This window comes from Zosterops lateralis (genome assembly GCF_965231275.1).
Source record: "Zosterops lateralis genome assembly, chromosome: Z".
NCBI lineage: Eukaryota > Metazoa > Chordata > Aves > Passeriformes > Zosteropidae > Zosterops > Zosterops lateralis.
In genome coordinates this window covers 28,171,173-28,199,081 of record NC_139800.1, presented here as the reverse complement: position 1 = coordinate 28,199,081, position 27,909 = coordinate 28,171,173, and the positions used below count along the sequence as shown (strand labels likewise).

General features: G+C 35.7%; 1 protein-coding gene across 1 annotated transcript; it reads left to right on the top strand.

The window, feature by feature from the left end:
- On the top strand, window positions 1-26,276 carry PLGRKT (plasminogen receptor with a C-terminal lysine). Its single transcript, XM_083883423.1, has 4 exons — window positions 1-154; window positions 19,120-19,250; window positions 20,183-20,292; window positions 24,800-26,276. The coding sequence occupies exons 1-4, from the start codon at window positions 86-88 to the stop codon at window positions 24,919-24,921; spliced, it is 432 nt and encodes a 143-aa protein (XP_083739549.1). The 5' UTR covers window positions 1-85; the 3' UTR covers window positions 24,922-26,276.
- Window positions 26,277-27,909: the final 1,633 nt, after the last annotated feature.

The following is a 27,909-nucleotide window of genomic DNA, read 5'->3' as shown; positions in this document are numbered from 1 at the left end:
CCCGGGGGCGGCTCTCCTCATCCTCACGGAGTTTTCCCGGCTCGCCGGCATCCCCTAGCTGGTGTCTTCTGTGCTGCAGGGCGCGATGGGGTTCGTCGTCTCGAAGGCCATGAACGACAGCCTGAAAGGGCAGCAGGAGTTTATGCGGCTGCAGGTAACAGAGAGGCTGGCGGCGGTGCGGGGGAAGCTCTCCCGCGGCTCGCCCCCTGCTCAGGGCTGGGCTGGCAGCTTCACCTGCTGGACTTTGAGCTCCCAGGGTTAAAGGTGCTCTCCATTTACGTGTTCCACCAGTTCCTGTGTGGTTGCCTAGTGCAGCAGGTTCACGTGTGTCAAAGAACTTCCTCAACAGTCGGTTTTAACGAATCATAGAAGTGGAAATTACCATTAAAGTAGCCAGACTCTAAAAACATTTTTGGAAGCCTACTTTGAAAAGTACATTTATGCTGAAGTTGAGCTGTGTTACTGCACTGTAACGCTGCAGTGTTAAGAAACACTTATGTGTTAAAGTGAGTAAGTTTTAATGGAGTTGCTGAAACATAGATCTTATACTCTTAAAATACACGAGTTACATATGTTTCAACTCTCCACTATTAAAAAAAAAAATCTTTCAAACAGTTCTTTCTTTAAAATCAGATCTTTCAATTAGATAACTGCAGCTATTCATTGTTCTAGAAACCTCAGACTAGGGCATGGGGATGTTTTATTCCCTCTCATAAAATAAGAAAATAACAGCAGAGAAAAAGGAAAACCAGTTTGATTAGGGTTCAAGAAGTTGTGCTGAACAGACCTATAGTATAGCACTACCTTTCTGATTTGTTGTTAAATATCTTGTAACTTACTAAATAATCAAATGGATTTAGCTGGAGTTTGTTCCTTCAGTACTGCATTTAAATTGAACACACTTCAAACATACTAAAAAATTAAAACGTTAAATTTTTAGAATGTTTAAAGTAGTGGATGAACTTTCAGTTTATTAAGTTGCCAGTAGATGGCCTATTCTAGTTTACAAAGCAGTGTGCAGGTACTACGTTTTGTAGGATCGCATGTAAACCAGACTCTGAAGGTGACCTTGGAATTCTGTCTAAGAAGAAGAAAGATAGCGTAAGGAAAGATGATATAATAAAACAGAGGATAACTCCTAAATCTTCAAAGAAAAGCAGCCTTTTGCACGACTTAAAGACATCATTTTCTGTCTGTGGTGTGTTATGCATTGCTTAGATGCAACCACAAGTTTTGTGTACAAATTTTTATTCTCCTGCACAGAGATGCTCTTCCCATCCCCAAGGTTTTTGTAAATCCAAATAACAGGAAGGTTTTTAGTTTGACAGATATACAGTGAAATTAAAGTGTAAGCTTGCTTCACAAACTTCTTCTCTGTTGGGCAAATAGAGTTGAAAAAAGACCTTGAATTCAAGCTAACATTTGTAGGTAGCTGCAGACTTTGAATACCTTATTTGCCTAAGTATTTGCCTTAGCTAGTTCTATAGAAAACAAACTTTGAGGGCAGTTACAGAAATACCCTTTCAAAATTACATATAAAATTTTTGTAAATTGTTCTTCAGGAACTTCCCCTGAATTGTATTTCTTTATTTGACAATTGTTATGGTCAGAATAGTGCATTTCTTTCTAGCACTACCAATCATACCTGATTCCTACTGTGTTTGCAGGCACAGCTGCCGTGTTAGAAAACCTCTAATTTTTGAAAATGCCGGAACTGTGCAGTTGAATAGGGTGTAAAAAGATTCAGTGGGGGCAGGGGGAGAACTAATTTTTTTTTTGCTTTGGTTTGGTGGTTTTTTTTTGTTGTTTTTTTTTTTTTTTTTTTTTTTTTTTTTGTTGTTGTTGTTGTTGTTGTTGTTGTTGTTGTTGGTTGGTTGTTTTTTGTTTTGGGTTTTTTTGTTGTTGTTGTTTTGGGGGTTTTTTTTGTTTGTTTGGTTTTTTGTGGTTTTTTTTTTGGTTGGTTGGTTGGTTGGTTTTGGGGTTTTTTTTGTTTTGTTTGTTTGTTTGTTTGGTTTGTTTTGTTTCATTTTGGGATAGAAGCATATAGTCCTGCTTCAAGCCTGGGGAGAGTGTAGAGAAGAGGAAAGACTGTCGTTTGTCTTTTCCATATGTGACTAAAACCTGTAACATGGGCTTTACTTCTAGACTTTCAGGCTATTTGTAGAAAATGGTATAGCCTAATTTATTTACTTTAGACAGAAATTATAACTGGAAATACTTGGATAAATTAGGTCATCCTAGGACCCGAATGAAATAGCTTAACTTAAAGCATTTATATATTCTTATGGTGAAATACTGGGACTTGGATGCTATCAATTTACCCATCTTTCTCTGAAAACCATCATATTTCTGATTGAAATAGAAGCTTATGCTAGAAGTAATATAATGTACTTACTATAAGATCTTGAAAAATGCTTAAATGTAGGTCGACCTAAAACAACACGTGGGATCAAAACTTCTTGGAGGTTTTCATAGTTTCTGAGTGTTCTTAAAGTGTCCTATGATTAAGATGTTAAAGGAACAGGGTACAATTATCACTCCAAGCCAAGTGATGCAGGTCAAGAAGTCATCAAAATTGCTTCACCTAGGATGCCTTTCCTACTAGCAATGATGGTGTGACAGTGCACAGAAATGAACTAGTTACTGTTTGGGTAGACCTGGAATACCACAGTAGGTATTGGTGAGACAGTAAGAATCTGTAAACCATCTCCTGCTCCTTTGCAGATATACAAGTGTCATAACATTACTGTAAGGTGCTTGGAACAAGATTTTTGTAATATTAATTTCTGTGACAGAACACTTTTTAAAAGCAAAAAACCCCAAATATGCATATGCTCTCCTCTGAGCAGAGAGAAAATACAAAGCTGTTTAATGATTGACTTATTTCATGTGGAAGATTGTAGGTTGGAAAGAGACTTGCAGAAATAAGAAGACAATAACATGATAGAAGTTGGTAACGACCCCTCCAAATCCCAAACCTTGGTGCATGCTAAAGCTCAGTCAGTTTTAGAGTCATTCTGATACGTGCTGGACAGCCAAACCAACTTGACTACTTCAGAATAAGACAATATTAAAAGATGCTGTGCATGGGTTTTTTCTTTATACCTTCCTTGGGATAACTCTGAAAAGAAGGGATTGTGGCCTTGTAAATTGTATCTTAATGCTTTTTGGAAGAATAATAAAAACTCAACTATTTGCCTTGATGCTGAAGGACTGTTGTATTGTTTGAAGTTGTTTGTATTGTCTTTGTGTGGCTCCAGAATGAAATACCAATCTGTGTCAAGTGGAGACTGTTTGTGATAGAAGTTTGTTGAGGCTTCGTTTTTATCATGAGCCTGCTCCTTAAAGTGTAGTTTGCAAAATTATTTTCAAACACTTTAATATATCAGATCTACAGTTCAAGACTAGTATATGGCCTTGCAAAGTGCTTTTAGTGAGACTGAATGGGTTAGAGGAGGTCTCTGCTCCAGGCCACAGAGCAGTTATAGCAGATTTTTCTTTTTTTTAATGATCTATGTGTCCACTTAACACAATTAAATGCAGGAATTTCATGTATTTCTTTAGTTGAAGTGCTATGTTCTGTACTTTCTGTTTTAAAGAGGCTTTTATTCCTTGTCCTTTGTTTTTTTTAATATCCCAAACATACACCTGAAGAAAACTATTGCAATAACTATTTACTAAGAAAGCCATTTTAAGGTGTACAAGGCAGCCTGGAAAAGATACATATCTGAAAGTGGCAAGTAGGAATGCAGAAATATTTGTGGCTAATTATGCTTTCCTCAGTACGGATTAGAACACTTTAATTATTTCTTATTAATATTTGCTGACAGTGACCTTACTGTCTAGAACCAGGTGTCAAGAACCCTGACAGGTTGCTTTTTTTTTAATAAGAAATTGTCTGACTTCACATACTGTGATGCTTCCTAAAGATTTTGTTGCAATGAGACAAGATTAAGTTTGGTTAGTGCATAATAAAAGTACATTGTCTTCAAATAATATAAAAATTACTAAAACAACTTTGTATACTGTGTAGTGTTATTTAGACTGATAAGAAGCTAAATCATTGTAGAAGGTCACAGTACAGATTAAAATTTTAATTTTCTGTTAATGAATTTGATTCTAGGATTGCATAAAGCAGAGCTTATTTTGCATCTCAGAGTAGTATTTTTGTAGTCATGTGTAAAAGATATTCTAAGCACAATTAAAAGGCTTTTAATTTAGGGTGCGGACCTAGAAAAGCTTAAGCTCTCCTGCCAAGTTTTAGCCAGGTTTCCTAATGCATGTAGAGGAATCAAAAGTGCTTTCTTTAGTTTTGAACAGAACCCCACCAAGTCAGCATTATGCTATTCCTTCCCCCGACACTCCACTCCACTAGTTAGATTTTAGTTTATATCCTGCTGTTATTTTTAAAAAAGTAACACTTTTGGCTCTAAAAAGTTGTTTTTCCTTTCTTTCCTTGGGTAACTCTCCACAGAAGAAACCAATTCATGTTGCAGTTTTCCTATATTATATATAGGAATGTGCATGTCTGCACTACTTGAAAGGTAACCCTACAGAAGATGAAGCTGAGATTTTGTTTTAATAACAGGGTTTTTGGTTATTTTTCCTGTGGTATTATAAGAGTTGAATTACATGAAGATATCTTGATGTGTGTAAGAATAATAATGTATAGTAAGCAGTGGTTCCTAGTCCATATAACTAAAAAATTAAAGTCCTAGTAGCATTTAAAATCCTTCATAATTGTTCTCAGTTATATCTCAGTGTATAAGTGTTCTATTACTTGATTAGAAGAATTTTTTTCGTTGGAACTCCACAAATAATTGGTGATATACTGAATCCTTTATTGACTGACCTTTTTTACCCTTTCTCATATTAGCTTCGTCATTAATAATGAGATCTGAATTGAAGACTTACTTGAATTATTTGTCATTTTGTTGTATCACCCTTTTCTCAATTACAAGATGATAGGTAGAAAGGCATGGGTGGAAAGACTGATTTGTTTTAATATCGTTGTGTATCAGACCTAAGGTTTAAGTGCATCTCTTGATGCTGTCAAGCCATTGAAGTTTTCACCTAGACACGTTTCTGGACAAATTTACTAAAAAGCAGTGAGAAGAGAAGCACTGATTCAGGGTCAGAGAATAGAAGGGAAAATTGTGTTGCATAGGGGCCTGCCTAGTGAAATGAAGAAAATAGGGTAGTAAATACAGCACAAAGAATTCTCTAAGCTATTCCAGAGCACTTTACTCTGGTTTTAAGAAAAAACACCCAAATCCCAGAAAATGAAAAACCTTTTCTCCAAATCAAAAAATAAATCATTCTGCTCTCCTAAAAAATATTGTTTCTACTATAGCAGTGCAATAGGAGCATTTTGCTGTTGCAACAGATGTTAAATAAAGAAGTCTAGAATGTATCTAGTCCTTGCAGAAGCTTTTATGAGACAGTGTGCTGGGATTTTCTGCAGTGTTGATGGTTCTGGAAAAAGGAAGCCTGTACATGCTCAAGCACAGGTGTACACAGCCTGAGAAACAAACAGGAAGAACAAGAGCTGTCTCTGGTCACAATACTGCAACATCATGGGAATAACTGAGATGTGCTAGGACAGCTCATGAAACTTGAAATCTCTGACAGGTACTAGCTCTTCAGGAAAGACAGGAAGGAAAGACAAGAAGTAGTGATACCCCTGATGAGAAAGTGTAGCTTGTGAGTTAAGGTCAAAGTAGAGTCCACAAAACTTGACACTGTGGAGGGAGCATGCTGCAGGTTGCCAATCAAAGTGACAAAATACATGAAGAAACAACAAGTTGTTCTTTTAACAACTGAAGAAAGTCTCTGGATTGCTAACTGATTCTCATGAGACTGTAGTCTCCCTAAAATCTGCTGAAAGTGCCATAAATAGGAGGACATAAGCAATTGAGTACATTTCTGCAAAATGTGAGGAATAACTGCTTGATACAGGTGTGGATGCACTAGATGGGCCACCCAAGGGCCATCATACACAGCTGAATTTGTTATTTACGAATAAGGGATATCTGTAATATTAGAGGCACACTTGATTGTAGCATGATGAGTTGCAGACTCTGGACATTGGGAGAGAGGATTTCATCTTGCTTGGAAGCTGGTAAGCAAGGTTCCATAGGAGCTTTGATGGATAAAGGAGTTCAGGAAAGCTGACATGATTTAAGTGTCAGCTAAGTGTCCTTGGCCACAACACAGACTGGGAGCTGAAAAATGGGAGCAATTCTGTAGAGATGCAGGGGACACTGGAATACAGCAACTAGGACATAAGTCAGCAGTGTACTCTGATAGGAGAGAGAGTCAAAAGGACAAATGAGGGTTTTATAAGCTCTAGTGAAGCCAGTAGGTTGACAAAATTTTCTGTTGTCTTCTGTTCAGTGCTTAGTTAAATGCATTTGAATGCTGCATCCACTTTTTGCCCCCCCTTGTTCCCTCGTGCAAGAATAATGTAGGTGAAAAAGAGCAGCTTTGCAGCAGACCATCATGATGGCCAAGGGCTGGAGCACTTCTTGCAAGGAGGCCAAGTGAGCTGTGCTTACTTAGCCTGGAATGGGATGCCTTCTGGGGTGCAGGATCCAAGGGCAGCCCCTCACCAACCGTGAGTAATCAAGGAAGCACAGCCAGAAAGTGTGAGAGGTAGTGGATATACATTGAAATGATTTGAGGAGCAGGTCAGACTGAGTGTAAGCAGAAACCTTTTCCCCTGCAAGGCCAGTCCAGCAATGGAACAGAGGCTCAGTGATGCTTCCATCCTTGGAGGTTTTCAAGACCTAGCAAGGATAAAAGCCTTCAGCAGCCTGGTCTCCTGGCCTGATCACATAGCTGATCCTGTTCTGAGCAGGACTGCTGAGGTTGAACCCAAGTTATTTTATAATGCTCTAACCTCCACAGAAGCAGGCTGTGGCTCACTGTATTTTGTGGATCCTGTGAGGGAGGATTTTCTTACCTCTCTTTCTTCCCAGACTGAGAATTATTAGCAGTTACTGCTTGATGTCTGCACTCCTACTGAGCACGACATGCACAGCAGCAATCTGTTGAAACAAGATGTGACTTGGTCTAACTTTTAACTGACAGCTGTTAGGCAGACTTCAGATGTATGTTAAGCGATGGTACAGAAATAACATCACAAGGGATGGAAAATGGAATTGGGAATCAAAGCCTCCGTGTGCCCTGCCTGTCAAATTGCAGAAACAAAGCAAAAATCTTGTTTGTGGGAATAATCTACCTGAAATAGAATTGTTCAATTGTTCTCTTTTATAGATTGGAAGCTTTGTAATATATATTCTTGTATTAGCAGAAACATTTCCTCTACACTCTATGTAGCAGTATGTATTCAGCATTAGCACATACATAAGTCAGTTGAAATTAGAAATTCTAGTAAACAGTTAAAACCATTATTTAAGCAAAACACGTTTAAAAAGTATTGCTTTGAGATTACAGCAGGTCAGCTCCGCCAGTCTTTCAGGGTCAGACTGGAGGATTGAAATTGTTGGAAAGTGTAACTTTTAAGGATAAGTTATACAGGAGAATTGCTGAAAGTGCTGGAAAGAAAAGAGACTAGTTAATGCTTAGGGCATATAATTGTTTTATTGTTGTTTTTGGGTTGCAGTTCAGAGTATTTTGGAGGATTTTTGGCAAACTTTTGGGGTCTTTTTCCTTCCCAGAAGGAAGATGTCTTACCAGACCAGAAGATAGACTTCTCAGTGGGAAAGCATCATTACTTTCAGGAGTCAGATACAGTTCTCCATATTGATATTTGATGGGAACCACTAAACTTGTAAGAAAATAAACAGGCTAGAAAAATAATATACCTCTGACAGATCTTCTATTCACCAATAATAAAAGTGTTTTATTATAACCTGTCTACAACATGAATCTCTGGATAGTCTCAATCCCAGCCTGCTGCCATCCTTCTTCTCTCCCTGTTGTACTATGTCAGACTCTAAAGTGCATTCTTCTCCCCAGGTAATATTGGATAGCCAGGAAACAGTCATAGCACTTAGTCTTTGAGAGTTTATAGATTTGATCCCTGTATGCTCCCTGTGTGGGCATGGAAAAGATTCTATACTACTTGGTTTAAAAAAAGTCAATATCAAGCAAAACTGGAAAAGTAAGGGCTTAATTTTCTGTACTTTGACAATGCTGCAGTAGTTTGGGGTGTTTTTTTTGGTTTTTTGTGGGTTTTTGTTCTGAAAATCCATGGCAAGCTTTCTTTGGTCCTGACATCATCTCAGTTTATTTTGAGACATGATAAAACTACATTATCCAATTTTAATGAGGATCAGATGGTGGTATGGAAAATCCTCCGTAGTTCTGTACTTCAGTGGATATTTTCATACTTTCTCCTCTCCCTCTCCCTTTCCATCATTTATTTTTCTCTGTTTTGTTTAAACAGCTTCTTTTGAAGTTTTGGCAGTGATGCAAATTAATAAAGGAAATAAAAACTAAAGCCATTTCTTCCTCAATTAGTTAAAATTGTGGAGTGAGTGGGCAGATAGTATAAAACATTGCCAATGCCAGTGAAACTCATCCTCTATGCAGGAAGGCATAGTCTGTCTTTTCATAGATACAAATAATACAGCATTTTCTTCTGTAAATGAATTTTTCTTTTGACTTAACACAGAAATGCCAAACATATTTGTCTCTTGCAAAAAAAAATAAATTACTTACTTCATTCAAATTATAATTCATAGGATTTCTACTTCTGAAAATGGCTTTCAAGTGTTTTGTGCTTTCATCTCTTCTTCGGCTCTTGCATGTGGAGAATCATGTATGCATTTTACACTGTATGCACAAGTCATGTCACATGCAGTCACAAATCAGCTTGAAGTGAAACCGTCGTTGAGTGTTTTCTATATCCACAAATGGATATAGAAAGCTCTCAGTTTTGTAAGAAAATACTTTGGGATAGTATTTCATCATATATACTAATGTGTAAATATGAATATCAATGGAATGGAATTTAATGTTTTAAAAGGTGTGTGACAAAAGTATCTATTTTTGGAAAAAAATATCAAAAACTCACTGAAAACGTAGATAAATGCATCTTGATATCATATGTTTTCTTTCCTCAACACACTCAGCTCTGGTTAGAGGCAGACCGTAGCATAATTACATTATCTACCTGCCAAGATTGTATTGCCTTAAGAGGTTTGCTTTGAATGGCAATAAATGAAAGTAACAAGGCAGTTTTCTCTTAATGTTCAACAATTTGTCCTTAAATCTAAAATGAAAGGGTAGAGGTACCCTGTAGCATGCTTATTAATTGGCCATATCTTTTGACTAAATGACATCCATTTTTTCTGAAATAAAGACATAAAACCAGTAAAAAATATAGACCTGTTATAAGAGACTGAAGAAGACTAAAAAATTTAAGTTTATATCCAGACACTCATGTGTATCTCAAAACAAGGTGTTATACAGTTACACAGTTAGCAGTTATACAGTTAATAGTTGTACAACTGTTTATTAATGTTTGCTTTTCATCTCAATGTCTCTTTGAAAATGTACAAGGAGGTCATAACATTTGTATTTGCCCAGTGAGAAATAAATTTGAACCTTCCAGCAAGAGTTTTGTTTCTTATTGTAATCTGTTTGATAATCAAGGTAACCCTCTAGTGTTTTTTGAAGTTCTTACTACTTAAGAAACATCTAACTGAGGTTGCTGTGGTAGTATGTGATAGGATGTATAGTAAAAGAGGCAGCTGAAGCATTTTAAACACATCTTAAAGTGAAAAATGAGATTACACATTTAGTAGAAATGAAGTACAAGCAGGATTTGTACCTGCATATTTAAGAAGATAATGTTTTCATACAAATGTACACCTTCCTTAAGTAATTGGTTTTGTGATATTTGAACTGAATAATGGATTCTACACATAGCATTTTGCTGGACTTCCTTTATTACAGATACTGAGAATTTTGTGAGGGAGAGATGAGGAAAACCTGATTTATTTATCAGACAGCTCATGGGTCTCCTCTGACCTCCTCTCCTTAGTTTTAAATTCCTTAAAATTAAAAATATATTGAGAATGTACAGATGCTATTAAGATAGGTCAGTAGAGGTTTTATTAGAAACTAGACACTGGGCCACATTCTTAAAGACAAATGCAAAATGTTAATGAAAATCGCATGAGGAAAAACTGAAACTTTTGAAAAACCAAAACATTAATTAATGTCTTTTTGATACCTAGTAGGCTCAGTCTTAGTACTCCATCTCAAACAGGTAAAAGGAATTCATAGAATTGTAGAATATGCTGAGCGAATGGAAGCCATCAGGATCATCATGTCCAACTCCTGGCCCTGCACCTCATATGCCTATTGTTTGTTCTTGGTTAGAGACCCACATCTTGCCCATGGTCCTTTATCCAGGGACCCTTTTTGAGTAATGAGCTAGAAGTAGGAATGGAATAGAGAGAATGAGAAAGTATGAGTAATGGCAGGGGGGAGATGACATCTCTTATTTAAAGATGATTATATTTACAAATACAATTTTGAGGTTCTGTTGTTTTGGGTTTTTTTTCCCCCTAATAAATTCAATTAATCCATTACTCAGTAAAAATACTATCAATTATTTATCAGTTGATCTTAAAATGAAGTGGTGCTTGAAATGCATATGTGCTGTGTTTTGACTCTCAGCAGGAAAAATGGCTAATATTAAAATACCAGTGAGTTTCTGAACAAGAAAAAAATTTTCTTGCTTCTTCACTTTCATTGATAAAAAAGGAAAGTACTGACACAGGTTTCTGCAGTCCTTCCTCTGCCTAATAAAATTTTATTTGATGACATTTTTCCATGTCTATAAGGTGACAGATTTGTCACCTTATCTTTGTTAGTAAAAGATCAACCACCTCTATGATGATACCTGAAAATTTTAATTTCTCTTAATATCTCAGATAGTGAGTCATTTTCTTCAGGATCTTGTAAATCCCTAACCTTTTCCTCCCCAAAGTTTTCAGTGAAATTTAGTCAAAAGGACTTTTTTTTTAGTTCAATTAAAATGAAAACAATTTTTCCCTTTCTTTCTCTTGAAGTAAAATGTAAGCAAGCTTTGCCTTTCCAGATTACTACCATCTGTTTCCCTTTGGGGTGGAAAATAGATAGATTTGTTTTCTATTGACAAGATACTAGTAACACTTGTGACATCACTAATGCATTTGTCTTGAAGCATTACATAAATTGTTTTGCCCCTTAGGTGATCTGGGCTTAATTCTGGGAAATAAATGCTCTCTGGTAACAATTCTATATCCTTATTAGTTTCTGTGCATCAAATGGAACAGAACAAGATAAATTATATCTGTACTGAGGAAGATTAGAACCATCTGTCTTGCAGGAAAAAAGCCAGTTTGGTTGGTATTAGCTGACAGATTGTATACTCTGCCTGATCACTGTAAAGAAAGAAATGAAGTGGTTAACAAAGAGCACATTTTAATAGCTATTTCTATGCAATGGCTACCAGCAAAAGACACAAAACAGACTGGTGGTTGCACTAGTAGTGAGACAAATATTAATTAAATTTATTCAGTAGACTCAATTATACTTTGGGGGGAAATATCTAGTACGTATCATTGTGAATGCAGCTTGCAAATTTTGTCTTGCTTGGAGGTGCACCTCCAGCTTACTGTTATATGTTTAGTCTCAGTTTGTTGGAGGAATTCAACTAACTTCAAAGAAAAAATGGGTTGTGAAGCTGGTTCCTGTGACACACCAAATTTTCCATAATTCTTTTCCTCTTAATAGAGCAAAGCTGTCGTTTTAGTCTTTTGTTAAGTCCACTGAAGTAAAATTTGATCCTTTACTTGCTTTCTATGAAATACTATTTCCTGAATGTTAAGTTTGGAAAAAAAAAACAAACAAACAAACCCAGCTTTTATTCAGTTATTACTTAGATATTGAAATTACTTGATATTGCAACATTAACTCTTTGTTTTATATATCTTGGTCTATTCCTTACTATTCCTGCAGCATTGATACCTGCTTTTTACATAACTGGCCGTTCAATGACTTTGGTTTGTCTCTATAAAGCTTGTATAAAAGTTCTGAGAATTCTGAATGCTGGTAACAGTACCTTAAAACTTCACTTACTTTTGTAGATAATATTACTAAATGCAGGTGGTGGATGCCTTTCTTCAGTCTGCTGTGTGTTTGTTGCCTAAAAGCCACACAGAAGAAAAATAAGAATGCTGGGTTACTGCCAAGAAATTTTACCTTTGTGGTTTGCCCATTAAATTGAGTCTCTCCTTTGTGGAGCACAAAATCTCACATGGATTTAAAGGCTTTTGATAGTATTTTCTCTTTATACAGAGTGTAATTTCAGTACTTATTGACAACAAAAGGAATATAAAGGACTCAATGCTAATAACTACAAGGTCATGGGTTTGATCCATGACCATTCAGTTAAGGGTTGGGACTCAATCCTGGTGAGTCCCTTCCAACTCAGAATATTTTGTGATTCTGCATGATTTTTTTTTTCAGTGCAGTTTATATCCCAGCTTGTGGCTAATATTGTAAGACCCTTTTCTTTTTCTGATAACTCTTTTGCTTGTAAATAATTCATAATCTGTCTTTTTGTAGAGAAGTTTTAAAAATTAAGTTTTCTTTTGAAAGGGTGCAATTTCTTGCAATGCTAATAATTTTAGTTGCTCCATGTATTTGATATGAAAAATGTCTGCAAACAAACTTTGAAGCAGCAGGATAAAACATTTATGTCTGATTTACTTTAACTGTTTGATCTAGAGGCCCATTTCCTGAGATGTCTGTGGGCATGCTGGTCATAGAACCAGGCAGACACTGTGTAATTATTTTAAATTGTCATCTCTGTATTGCACTCTGGTGGCTTACAATGGAGGTGTAGAATAGGTATCACTATTCTATTTTTCAATTATTTTTGTCAAATAACCATTTGCAGCAGCTTCTGGTTTTACCCATTGATTAGAAAGAATGACACCAAGGAAAAGTCACATGAGCTTTTAATCTTTCATCTCTTGATGAAATGCCACATGCAGCTGTACTATCTGCACACTAACTTTCATACGTATTTTGGAAGGGATTTGTGGGGTTTTGTATGTGTGATTGTCACTTTTTTTTTAAACTTAAGCCTTATTTTTCATTGCAGGTCTGAGTGCTCAGAAGTTAGAAGTTAGTAATTTTTAAAAGAACACTTTCAGAGTGTCTGAATATTGAAAAGTTGTGAGTGAAAATAACCTATTATAGGTAGAATAGCCGTGGCCTGTATATAACAGATACATTAACCTGTGACAAAGCTAGAGAAGTCTTTTAACATGAGTGTAAGGGTATTCCAAAAGTTTCTTCAAGTTTCAGGTTTTTTTAGATACTGAGTTTCAGAACTTAAGCAGAGATGGTGTTTATCTGATTATTTTTTATAAGGTAGGTAATTCCTTTCCTGTCCAAATATCTGTTTACCAGTATGTTACTATAATTATGTCTTAATGATGTTGACATGAAATACGTTCCCTGTAGGTTTACTGCCATGACTGCTCTCAAGCGAAGTCTTTGTCCTGCCCCATATTTTAGACAGGTTGGGTGAAAGAGCATATCTCCCAGGACAGCCATCAAGCATATTGGGTTCCAAACTGACTCTTCATTGAGTGGTGGTTAGTGTGTCTTCCTCCCCACAGACACATAGACTCACACAAAATACACCAGTAAAATTATGTCTAGTACATGTGGACAGTGAAAAACAGAGCATTTAGCACTGTCTTTGCTTTTCATTTCTATTGAATATTTGTACACCACATTTCATTGCATTTGGGAGTACAAAACCAAAGTAGCATCCATTTCATCTGCAGCATCTGAACATGGAAGAGAGAAAACAAGCTAAGACTCTAAAGTATGAGAAATTTCTAGTCTAGTGAAGATGTAGCTTGTAATCCAGACCAGGGGAGTTTTTTTGCAATTTGTCAAAGTCGATTAAATTATTTCAGATGAGAATTTTCTCCCACTGGATTTTTTTTCAATGAAATGATAATATAAATGCTCTTTTATGTGGTTTGACATCATTATGGCATTCTGAAGAATAATCAGTAGAAACGATAAGGATGGTTACTGCTGACTAGTTTATTACCATTATCAGTTTCACAGTAACTGACCTTTTCCCTCTGTGCCTCACTTCTCTTCATCTGTCATGATTCATTTTGTAGCATTGATTTCCTTTTACTGTAACAGATTCTATGTGGCAGACTTCAAAATCCCAATCAGCCCCTACAGTTGCTCACACAGTTTTGAAAAACTACTAGCTGTATTTACAGAAAAAAATGGGAAAGTTATTTCTAATTGGGTCCTCTTGACAGTGTTATAAAATTTAAAATGTCACTTGCTACTAGCACCCATTTATTTTGGAATACTATACTTAATTTTTTAAATCATGCAATCAATATTTTTTGCCAATAAGAAGTTGCTATTGTCACTCTTTTTATTATGATATTAACTGTGTCTATAAAATCATGGTCTGACTGTTATAGGATACAAGTAATTGAAAAGCATATGTGGATGTGCATCCACATAACAGCTTCAGTTCTCTTGTGCTATGCACAGCAACCTGGCTAAGAAAGTTACAGTATCTCTCTTTGTCCTGAGCTAAAGCTGCACTTGAGACCCTGTATCTGTAGTTTTTAGTGCAAGTATAGTCACGTAAATCATTCCTACTGAAGTTTTTATGGCTATATAGATGAGCCATTTGTGTACTTAAAATGGAGTAAAGTTTATTCGCTAAGACATGGCATTTGGATGGTGAATGGTTGTTCACCTAATATGTGTGGTGTGCACCTGTGGCTTGTTTTCTCAATAATCAACTTCTCCCATCAGTAAGACTTTTCTAAATAAACTGCAGCCCATCTCTGCTAAGTCTGAATTATATACTTTTTTTTTGTCTTATTACCTATAAAATTCTATAAAAATTTTTGCAGTAAAAATGAATACCTACTGTTCTTAATTCTTACTTCCATTCTGCCATAATGAGAGAAGAAGTAATTTTAAAAATTATTGTAAACAAAGTCCTAAGAGAGTAGGACTTGGTGTTTTTCATAAAATCTGCATGTTAATAGATCAAAAGTCTTTGACTATCTCGGTGTGACGGACATTTTCAATAGAACACATGCTGAGGAAAATAAGACACAATTACTGGGAAATTAACAGCTGAAAATGGGATATTGATTTGAACTGCAGTCAAACAGGATTTGGTTTTCTTTCATCTAATTCCGAGTCATTTTTTGTGGTAGACTCCTGAGTCTTTTCCTATACACATATGTTTTCAAATCCTGACTTGCTTAATGTCAACTTCAGGCAGTTGCTTGAGCCATTAGTTTTGTCTTAAGATCTACCAACAGTTGTACACCAGTGCAAAGCCAGCACGTCAGGATATCTTAGTCATTCAAAACTACTCAAGCTCCCCAGATATTCATTTAAGATTGGCATGTTAAGTAGATAAGCATAAGGATATTGCCCATGAATTGTTTGAATTTTTAAAAGACTAGTTCAGAGGAGTCACTTGAGTGCCCATGTAGGTGTTTAATTTTGACACTTAGATAATCCAAAATTCATTTAAAGGTATATACTCTTTTGCATTCAAGCATTGCTTCTAAACCTCTTTAACTGATCAGATGTCAGGTCTGGACATGCTAAAGCAGTTTTTGATGGCACAGGGTAGGCAGGTGCCTTGCCTTTTGTCTGCTTTGTCAGAATATGCCAGAGAGGTATTCCGTCCTGTGCTGTGCAGTGGCTACAGAGCTCCCTGGAAAGAGCTCAGGTGTACTCCAAACTGGTTTTTCTACAGTTATTTTGGTAAGTTTAAGTTGTGTGATGAAACAGTATCTAGTAGGGCAACTTTGGCCATAACCGTTTCTCAGTTTTTCTTTTTCCTTAAGGAGAGTTTGAAATCCAGTGGAATCACTGTGGAATTGCTCTGGAACACTTAGAACATTTAGACTAAATCTCTTCATTACTCAGATTCTTGTTGTAATCCTAACAGCGACAGGACTATCATCTTTTGTTTTGCAAGGTGAAACTTTGACAAGTAACAAAACTGATCTTGGAAATTGCAAGCATTAATCAAGTTTTTTTGGAATAAAGGAGTACAGAACAAAGGGAACTTCTGGCATTTGAGAGCGGTAATCCTGGGTTTGTCACAAAACCACATAGGTTCAAAGGGGTTTTGGAGCATGTGTTCATGTATTGTTACAAAGTTTTCTCTGTATAAATTATGACTAAATAAAAATTTGTTTGCTTAGGATCCCCAGATGTATCTCAGGGCTTTCTTGATGTTACATTGTAAGTGTATGGACAAAATCGGTCTTGTAAACTATTCTTTGTAATATCATGAAACTTCAGTAATAGAAAAAATTAAATTATTCTTCTAGCCAAATGTCACTAGACCTGGTTTTTATTGCCTTCTGTGGATTATTATTCCTCTGAAACCATTGTTTCTTGGCTGTCACATTTCCCCATGTACACAAAGAATGTTCATTTCTAAGATGCATAATTCTAAAGTTTCTCTCCAACACATCTGTTTTTGTTGTTGTTGTTGTTGTTTTAAGAAATTAATTTAAATACAGTATTATGTTTCATCTGGTTAAAATTTTGCAGCTGCATGGAAGAAATTTGCTCAAAGGAAAGCAATTGTGAGTATTTTTCTATGCATTTCATTCCACCACTTGTTTTTGGATGGAGAAAGTTGAAGGTTGTTTCTCTCAAGTCAAAGAAAAAAGATCTAGTTAGAAAAGAATATAAAAAATGTTTGATAATGTTATCTGGCTGTTGTTTGTAATATAGAAAACAAGTTGTTTTCAATTATAGTAGGTTATTTATATGAACTACTTGTAGATATACATGAAAGTACCCTTGGGCTTCTGGAATTTGATATGACAGTCTCCTGCAGCATGGTGTTTGTTTGGTTTCATTGTTTGTGACTTATCTTTTTCTTTCAGCACTTGGGTTTTAAAGAGCCTGTCAAAGTATAACAAGTGTGAGGGGATTTTTGTTGGGTTTTTTTGGAGGGTGAGGGGTGTGTATTTGTTTTTATAGAAATCATGTTAGGATACTTTAGTTTACTTTTGTAAGTTTGAACTTACAGCCTTTTTTAATGTCATGCTTATTTCTTTCTAAACACTGGGCATGTTAAAACTGTCTGTTTTTCTTCTTCTCCATTGTTCCTCTTTAGCAAGACCTGTATTTCATCAGCATATCATTGTCCCACTTCCTTACCATGTGCTTCTTCAAATTGAAGCTCATTTAGGGTAATACTGTGCATCTTGGAAGCACAGGCCCTTATCTGTGCTGACAGGCAAACAAAGGATATACTTTTCACATATGTGGAAACTACATCTATAATCACACTGAAGATGAAAATAAAGTCATTAAATGGATATTACGTGTCATTATTTTATCTTATAAGGTCAGGCCTCAGCAATTTACCAGGCTTAGGATTTGGGACCAAAATGGGTCTAATTAATGGGCAGTGTACTTGTTTATTTTAGAATTTCCAACTGCCTTGTAGGTGACAAAATAAAATCTAATTATTTTGATATTTTATTAAGTGGTTTGTCAGCCATTATATAATTACTTCTTCTAAAAAAAAAAAAACAACAAAACAAAGCAATCTGAAAATTATGGCTATCAGAAAGGTAAAGCCTGTTGATATTTTCAGTGAGAACAACAATTACAATGTAAGTCTTGAGGAAAGAGAAACAGATGAAATAGTACTGTGAGACTATAGTGAATGTTGTTTTTCCTACTGTGTACAATTATATGTAATTAGATCTGTCCTTTTTTCATTATGCTGTCTCAAAATTATTTCTACCTATCTAGCTACTGAATGAACTTGTAAATAAGATAGCAAGATCAACATAGTCTGACGAAATAATTAGTAACAATTTAACAGAAATTGTTCTGTTCAGGCTAAATCAATAGTAATGGAGATGAATAAATAGGTGGAAACCTTAAGTAATTACAAATCCTTTAAATTATTCTTGAATTAGAAAGTAGGAGAAAGAACATATTTAATTACTTTTAGAGATTCATTAAAAGAGAACTTTCTGAATTCACTCTTTGTTCTTTCTTCCCTAGAATACACTCTTTTAGACAGCTGGTATTCTGTTTCCTATACCTTCTTGAACTTTTCATCCCACTTGGTTAGCCGGCCTAGACATACAAACCTAAGTGCTCAGTTTTTTCCCCACAAGATGAGTTATAAACATTGCTGTGAAGAAGACATCTTGCTCTGTTAACTAATGTCTCCACTCTGGTTTCAAACTGCTTATTTTTGGCACAATGCTTTTTTTTTTTTTTAATCACTTTGAGAAGGAAATTATTTTTTGTGTTCTGTACAGTTGAGAGGAACTTTTGAGAAATATTGAATTTACCTTACTTAATGTGCTGGTAAGTTTAGATGGGGCATGTAATTTAAAAAAAAATAAATCTAATAGTCTACTTTTTTATTCTTCTGTACCATAGAAAGTTCTATAGTTGGACATGTGAATATATTGACTAGATTGTACTTTCTGCATTTTTTTTTTTTTAGTTTTAGTTACAGAAGTATTTCCTTATGGACTTTTAATATATATTCAGTATCTATAAAAGATCTGTTGTCTTCATAGAGTTTTCCTATATTTGTGACTGTGGCATTGCAGAAGAGTTATTAGCTTTATGATGCATCATGAGGAAGAGGAAATCCTTAAAGGACAAAGAGGTTACAAGATTGACTCTAAAATTACTACAACTAAATTAGAATCAAGCAGAATTAATTAGGAAAGCAGGTACTCTATGGATCACCATGGAAATGTGAAGGTCAGAGAATCTTAATCTAGAGAGTCCCACTGACACTTGGGTAGCTCTCAAAACCTAACACTGCAATTTTGGTTGTCTGGACCTTGAGAAGCAAATTTAGAAAGACTCTGCATAAAAGCATTTGCTAATTGACCTAAATGCTTTCTTGGTATAAACTATTATGGAGGAAGACCATTCTCAATCAAAAGCATGAAAGATTGCTTTCTTAGTTAGCATTTTGGATTTACAGACCTCTGAGAGATTGAGTCAGTCTTTAAGATAAATGGATGATTTAATTTTGTTTAACCTGTCTCCCTTCTTTAGCTGGAAAGGCAACTAATACTGCAGAACCTGATAAGAGAGAGACAAACAGCCATGCAGATTGCTTGGACACGAGAATTTCTCAAATATTTTGGGACATTTTATGGACTTGCTGCTGTAGTTTTAACAACTGGGTATGAAGTTTATTCCCTAACAGAAAATATAAATATATTACACTATATGTTTCTCTTTTGCTGGATCTTGCTTTTTCATTACAACAAGTGGTTATTTTTATTTAGTAATTTCCCAGAGATTGATCAAATGACAAGTGGACTCTGAATTCTGTCAGCTTCTGAATGTGTTTTGGTTATGTCTGTACTGCATATTTATTTAAAAGCAGAGACATGAGCTGACAATAAAATTATATATCTGAAGTACCAAAAGTCCAGGGTAGAATAAAAGTTGTGTGTGGAAGATGAGGGAGTATTTAAAAGCCATGCTATTGTCTTGTCTGTACTGAGATTTAATGAACTGTTAGTGAGTAGTATATCCTCCATCTGGATTTTTTTAATGCAGTGAACAAGTGGACATATTCTGAAGTCTATCCGGTTAAATTGGAATCAACTGACCCAAGGGAAAAAGAAGCCTGGCTAATAAAGCTATATTGTATAGGGAAGAACTTGCCCTACAGTATGTTTGGTCGATAATTTGTTTTTCTTGTCCTGTAACATGTTTAAAGGGGATGTAGGAAATATTTGTGGTTTTGTGTATGTCGTGAAGATTAAATGCACCTTATGCATTATGGGTTCTCTGTAGACTCAGATGCATTTGAGAATGAAGGTAGAATCTACGCTGTTCATGTTGCAAGTGGCTGCACATGCATGCTAAATGTGTTAGATCATCCCATATTTTTTAGATCTATTCAAAAATCATTATTGTATGTTTAAAATACTCTTGGGTTGAGAAAGAAGGCAACCAAAAGACAAATATTTCTGGGGAAATTAAGACTTAGTCTTTGATTAGAGATTTTAGAAGGATACACAAGTCCTAGGTAGTCAAGGTCAACCTAAAGTAACAGTGCTGATGTGCTGAATATCCAATTTTTAATTTTTTTTTTCTTGCACAGAGCAATAAAAAGGAAGAACCCAGCAGTTTTACTGCCAATACTTCCCTTAAGCTTTGTATTTTTCTATCAATATGATATGGGCTATGGTACACTGTTGCAAAGGATCAGAGGTAAGTCTGTCCTGTTCTCATGTAGAACCAAACTTCAGGTAATCTGTTATGTTTTTTAAATGGCTGGGAGAAAACTTGTAATAGATATTTGGGGGTCTTTTTTGCCAGAAATATTATGTCTCTTTTTTTCCTTCTGTTATAATCAGATACTTTGCTAGTTAAGGGTACTCACTGTACTTTTACAGCATTTATTTTCAGTTAAGAATGTAATTTTCTCCTCTTATTTCAAAATATTTAAATGCTAAGGTTATATATGCAGCTGATATAAGAATTTCATATTTGGGAGAAATGACAGATCTGTTGATTTCCTTCCGTATTCCATTCCAATGCTGTTTTTTGGGGAAAGGGATAGGGATTATAAGATAAAGGAATACAGACATGAATCGTGGCCTTACACCTTCATGACCAAACACAGTTATCAGGTGATGATCTTACTGCAGTGTCCTGCTAAGACTGAAGAAAGGGAAGTCCGAGAAAGGGAGGCCTTGCCATGTAGTTGTCCCTTGTCTATGTGATTAAGTGATGTACATTGTGTTGGAGGTGCATTTATATTAAGTCTGATTCCCAGTGAAGTAGACTGGCTCAGTGAGTGTTGCCCGTAAGCGAAGACAGCATTGGGCCACGGCTTGTCACCTTCACAAATTGTCTTAGTTAACTAGCTTGGTTGTCTTATCTGCTACTGGCACAAACCATATTGAAATAAAATAAAAATCTGTTTCAGCTCTTAGTCTTTAGCCTCCAGATCTAACACTTAGGTTTCCTAACTCTGTATGCTTTGTTGAAAATAGTGGTAGGTTAATGAAACAAAATCTGCTGTTTTTCTTGCTGCATGCAGGTGCAAATACATTTAGGTGATACAGGAAGGTGTATCTGTGTGAACATTTCCTCAACAGCACTAAACAAACTTCTTTGGATTTTAATATGAAGAGTCAGCTAAGCACAGGGAAGAAAGGGCAGTTCTTGGAAATCAAAGTGTTGAAAAGAAGATTAGTACACACAGAACAGAATTAGCACTTGGAATTTAGGATTTGTATGTAACATGTTTACTGTGTACCATGTGGTCCTTCAACCATAGGTTGAAGAGGGGCAGTGTGGTATCCTATCGCTTTCCAAATAGGAAAAGTCATCTTCATCATTTCAGCTCCATTAGGAGAACTTCAGCAGTATGCAAGGTTTGTGAAAATGTTTTGCAGAAAAGAAACTGTGGAGCCAAATAGAAAATAAAATTGAATATGCCAAACTAACTGTCTTTTCCAGAAAATCCATTATAAACTCATGAAAGCATTTGAGGTGGAATTACCTGAAGATTAGGTTAGCATGAAAGACATGGAAATTAGTAGACAGTTAAGAATGGGAGTAAGGAAATTTTAAAATTTTGTGTTTGAAAAGGAAGGCTTCAGCAGTGCTATTAACAATATTCCTTAAGATTTGGTCTGGATCTTCATTTGTTTTATAGTTGAAATTATAAGTAGATTATCCTAATCAAATCTTTGGGTGACTGTTACCCCAGCCTTTAGAGGGGCAACACGTTGTGACGTGGGAGTGGACCTTCACAGAGGACAGCAGGCAGCTGCTTGGTGAAACATGGAAAGCTCTTTATTATCTGACTCCAAAGGCTTATATATATTTTGTACAGAGGGCCAAGATTGGCCCAAGGAGGTCACAACCTCCTGACTCCATTGGTCAATATTGACCATCAGTCAAGTTCTCTCTCAGAGAACAAGAATGCAAAACATAGAGATAATTTCTAAGAATACTATATTGTTTACATGAAGCAGCGTGAGAAACTGCTGCAAAGACTCAAACACTTGAAAGCAAGAAATTCAGGGACGACAGGTGACAAACTTGATGAAGTTCATCAACAGAGAATAAACTGTAGTGCAAGAAGAACTGATGGATTGAAGAAATGAGACAACAAAATAGGGTTCAATTCGATACTGTCATCAAAAAACTAGGGACTAATAGGGATTTCTATCACCAGAACTCACCAGATGGAAATGGCAGAAAAAGGGAAAACATGAATGCTAATGATCACAGAATGAGTATAATTCAATAGTGTGATGAAAATGAGAGTTAAGCAAAGTCTAGAAACATCAAGTGAAGTTTTCCAGTATCACAGCATGGTTGAGGTTGGAATGGATCTCTGAATGTTGTCTGGTCCAAGCCCCCTACTCAGATAGGATCATCTGTAGCCAATTGCCCAGGAAAATGTCCAAAAGGCTTTTGAATATATCTGGGGATGCGTATTTCAAAAATAGAGTACAAATAGAGTACAGATGGGAAGGTGCAGAAAAATAACTCCTGTGAAAGTTTACATGTAATTTAGATCACTTCTGTAAAGGGAATCTGGAATTATACTGAAGAGCTAAAACTATTAGGGAATGACAAGCTACCTTGGAAGAGAAAAAAGTGATTAATTTGTTTAGCTTTGTGAAAATACATGAGAGGTTTGGGTCTACAGATCCTACTTACAGAATAGGATAAAGGAAAGTAAGAGAAGGAAATTAAACTAATTACCAATATCAGCACTAGACTAAAAGGAAGCAGAATAGCCTGCATGATTCTGGTCTGGCAGTCAGGTTCAGGAGTTCATTTTTATTTTAAGGTTAAAATTACATAGTTGAAGAGAAGGTTTTATGACACAATTGACCTGCAGCCACAATGCTTATTCTCAATACTCAACTGATCCCTATGTTCACTCCCATGCCTTCACAGCCACGTCTCTGCTTGTCTGTCTGTTCTCTTGGTGCATGCCAAGCCTAATCTTACTGGTGTAATAATGAACATATGCACCATTCCCTTTACTGTTCGTTAACTTGTCTCTTTCTTCCAGGGTATACCTATCATCAACCTCATAGCCAATTCCCTCTCCTAAGATAACCTTCCATTGTTTCTTTGCCGCACTGTGAACCTTGTATCTGAACCACCTTTATCACATAGGCCTATATCTGCTGCCCTTCATCCTTTGGAATAGTTTTATACCCCTGAAAGGTTTCATTGTTTCTCTTTCATTAGGCATTTTGTCTCTGATCTTGCTTACAGTTAATTTTTCTTCTGTCTCCAGCCTACTTGACCAAAAATTATCAAATTATTTTAGTATTCTTCCACACTGAAATGTTGGAATGGTATTTTATCCTGCTTTATAGCTTGCACTAATTAAAACTCAAAACTGAAGACATAGGGGAAAATACCTGTTATGAGTTCTGCTTCTGCTGTTGGAAAGCCCTAAATTTCCAGGGTCATGTATCAGGACCTACTCTTTTTGGTATGTCAGGGTTACAGAATAGCCATCAAACTAAGTGCTCTAAACCTCTGAGGACACGAAGAATCAGTCATGGACTTGCTGTCTGTGTTCTTGGCCTTGCTGTTTTGCTTTTCCTCCCAGTCCAGGCACACAGTGCTGGTGTTTTCCACACAAATTATTAGAGGAGGGGATGGATTTTATGGCCAGCCTCTAATTGCACAGAACTTCTCCACTAAGAATGGAACTCTGGCTACCTTTTCCAAAATTTAGATAGTTGAGTCCTGAGCAGTGAGTGGGGCAATGTCCTCTAGTACATGTGAGGGACAGACACAGAGATTTGCCTATCTACGTCTCTGTCCCCAAGATCTCTTGCTATTTCAAAAATGAGATGCTATATACAACTGACTGACGTTGTGGGAGTGGTAACCAGTGCTGGATATTACTGATGGTCCCAAACATTGTAGTACTATAAAAATTACAGCTGGGAGATGTCAGCACTCTGACCTGTTTTATAGAATGACCACAATCTTGACTGCATTGCAATATTCAGTCAGGCTGATCACACATAAATACAGTTTCAGACCACTGCTATAAGGATCATCAAACTGGGACTTAAGGCGTAGATAAACAAGATTGTTGGCATTGTGGCAAATGACATCAGACAAAATAAATGCATTCTTTACCTAATCATCTCTTCTTATATCACGATCAGACCACCACAACCTATGTGTGATATTCAGTCTATATCTTTGTTTTTTGGATTCTCTGTCCTGGATGTTTTCATTCCAGCCTTGCCCAGAGCATTCTGCACTCTACAACTTTTCCCTGCTATGCTTCATATTTAGGTAACTGTCTTAGCAAATCTTTTTGTGAGCACACTTCTTCAAGTCCTGTGCTGCCCACATTCTGACACCTTTTAGGCTAGTCCTGAGGCACAAAGGAAAATTGTGCTCTAATGTGGTACATCGGTGACACTGTGTACAAATTTACTTGTTAAAGCTTATGTGTACACCTTCATGCGTATGTCTGATCCACTTTCTTCTCAGATTCCTAATTACCCCACCAGTCCAAAATTCCTTAGAGACAACTTTGCTGGTATATTGACATCAGCTTGTTTGTAAAAGATATAGCTATGACTTGCTATTTTGCTAATGTGGTCCAAGGAGGAATGGCTAAGTCAGTTTCTTAAGTCCTTTTTCCCCTTCCTTTGCTTTCTAGCTGTAATGCCATGGAAATTAATTTTTTTCTTTCTTTTTTTTTAAGGTGAAGCGGAGAACATACTTGACACACAGAGCACTTTGCTAGAATTGCCAAAAGGACCTCTCACATTTGAAGATTTGGAGAAAATCAGAATATCTCAGAGCAATTTCTTCATAGAAAAATAAGAAGATGGTATTAAAACTACATTTCTGAAATGCAATTATAATAATGCATTTCAACATAAATAATTTAAAATTTGATAAGATTATGAGCTCTTATAAAATTAAAATTTAAGTCATTTTTTAAAATTAGTACTTTCTAAAGCAATTGTTTTCATATTATATGTATCTCTTAGAAATATTCATTATTATGTAGTATATTTTCCTTGTTTATAATAAAATATTAGATTTGTATTGTCTATTAATTCTGAAAATAACTTTCACCTGCAGTAAAAATGTATGGTACTGGCCAAACTCAGTATAATCAATAAAGATATGGTAATTGGTAGTTATAAGTCCGTACCAATATAAATTATACAAATAAATATATACCATTTTCAAATGTATTTCAGGATACACAGTTCAAATTCAAGTCAGAAGCAGGAGGTCAGTTTCTTTGAAAAATAAGACACTTTTTATTTGCTGTTCTTTAGGCAGTGAACTCACCATCTCTGCTTCAAATTCTGGAATAAATAGCTTTTATCAGAAGTCGGTTCAGAAGTAAACACATAACTTGCTAACTGTGTGTTTTACTCTTAGAGAAAACTATGTTGAAGTATGAGCAGAGATAGTTTCTGAAAAAGGGGAAACAAATTATGAGCTATTTCCTGAATCTTTTTCATGCTTGTTTAACATTCTGAAACTCAGAATAATTTGGTTTTTGATAATTGAAATCGGAGTTTTACTACTAAGATGAACATTAACTTAGGCTAACAGCAAGTAAAATTATTAATGTATGATTTTGTAATGGAAAGATCCAAGTGGTCTTAAAAGCAGTGAAAAACTGAGTGATTTTTGCATGCCTTTACTCTAGCATGGTATAGACTACGAATATAGTTTTAGTATACTTTAATATTCTGATGTCTCACTTGGAAAAAAATAATCTTTCAGTATTGGAAATCTTGTTTACAAACAGATTATTTTGTGGTTTGGATGGAAATTCTTCTAGCATTAATCTCATTGTGGAATGAAAAACAAATGCTCAAAAAGTATCCAAAAATTAATTAAGCCAAAGTCTGTACTGACAATTTGTTGACTTAAAAATTAAATTCCAGCTGGAGATAATGCCCCAAATATGATTTTGAAGACTACTTAATGAAACTTAGAATATTGTTACAAGGCAAATACATAATGAAACAAAAGCTTTGCAATACAGAAGAAATTAATAGCACAGTTTCCAAGTTTGACTTCTGAAAGTGCATTCACTTCTGCATTCAGTCACTCCTGTAATTGGTTGTCCTCTTCATGTTAACAATGCATACAGTCTGTAACTGTTTTCAAATATGATGTGTTTTAATAGTCAGTGTAATAAAATGACCATAAGCACTCCACTTTCTTGTTTTGCTTTGAATAACAGAGCGTTTGCTATGTTTCCTCCAAGTTTTGAAGTCCATCTTCCTTTAATTTTGAACAGTCTTCTATGTTTTGGTATTTGTCATCTATTGATACCTTTTCGTCCAGAAAAGAAAAACAATTGAACCAGCCTTTTGGGTGTTTCTGTGTCTCCACCTGTGACTTTAAGCCCACATTTTAATCTTATGAAAGACAGTTTCACAAGAGAACGGTTTTAACAGACCACTGTGTCCACTGTGAATTAGGAATCAATATCTGTGTGCTTGTGACAGATTCCTGGCTATTGTGTTCGATCAAAAACCAGTGTTAAGGGAGCAAAATAGCGGTGCAGGTAGCAGTTTTAAGGGATAATAGTGTAGCTATATGTTACTCCATCCAAACTAAATTTGATTCTTTTTTCTCCCAAAGTTTGAACTTAGATCAATAAAATTAATCTCTTGCAAGACTCCACACTAAAATGTGACAGAAATGGGGTAAGTTTAATTCAGTATTACCAGTATCAGTAAAATTTATCAAATCTATTAAGGAAAAAGCTCTAAGCAAGAGGGTCTAGTCTAGAAATAGATTTAAATGGGCTACATAGAATGTGTCAAAAATCATCAAGAAGTTAAGGGTTACTCACCTTTATTGCCCTTATTTTTTACTGTTTGGTTTACTTTTTTTTTTTTTTTATTTTATTTTTTTTAATGCATGGTTTTGTTTTGAAGATGCTTGTTCTTTGTTGCAGAGTTAGTTACTCTACTGCCAGTGTATTAATCAAAATGCTCGCATGTGCTGTGCACAGTCATATCTGTCACATAGTGACAGACAGAGAACACTGAATGGTATAACTTCCTTCAGAGGACAATGAAAGAAAACAGGAGCTTATCAGTGACAAGGTTTACTTTGGGGAAATACGTGTTTACAACACAAGTTGCCCATAATCATCGTATTTGTTCTAGAAATAATAAAGCACCTAAAACGTCCTGCTCCTTTCTATCATTTGTGCTCAACTGGCCTCAGCTTACAGGCTTACTTTAATATATCACAACAATTGTCTTTGTTTCCATGAATCATTGGGGGAAAAAAAATGAGAGCAACTCCAGGGGGAGCTTGTTCTGGCCTGAAGGTACTACTCTTATCACCTTAATTCTGTTGGGTGTTTCTGGTCATAATGTCTGGTAGCTATATATCCTGAATCAGTATCATTTGGAGCAGGATTATTCTGGAAAAGTAAGAAGTCAGTCATGATTAGGAGGTCAAAATTAAGCTGTTTGTGTTCTAATTATGGATATGTCTCATGCACAGAACTCAAGGAAGTGCATGCTGCCTGCAAGCCTCCAGCTCACTCTTGTTTATCTGGTTGTGATAGTGTATGTATATGAGTATTCAGGAGAAACAAGCAAAGTCACTTTGGAGAGTCCAGTTTGGGCCCCTTCCTTACAATAAAGAGAGCTGAAAATCACAGCTCCTTCCTAATGCTTTGGAGTTATTTTATTGCTGACTGAACGTTACTGCTTTTTTAAAAAGGGGAAGGCACTTATGTGGATGTATACAAAAAAAATTGGTTTGGCATTATTATTTATTTTCTTAATTAGCCTTGGACTTCATTATGCAAAAATG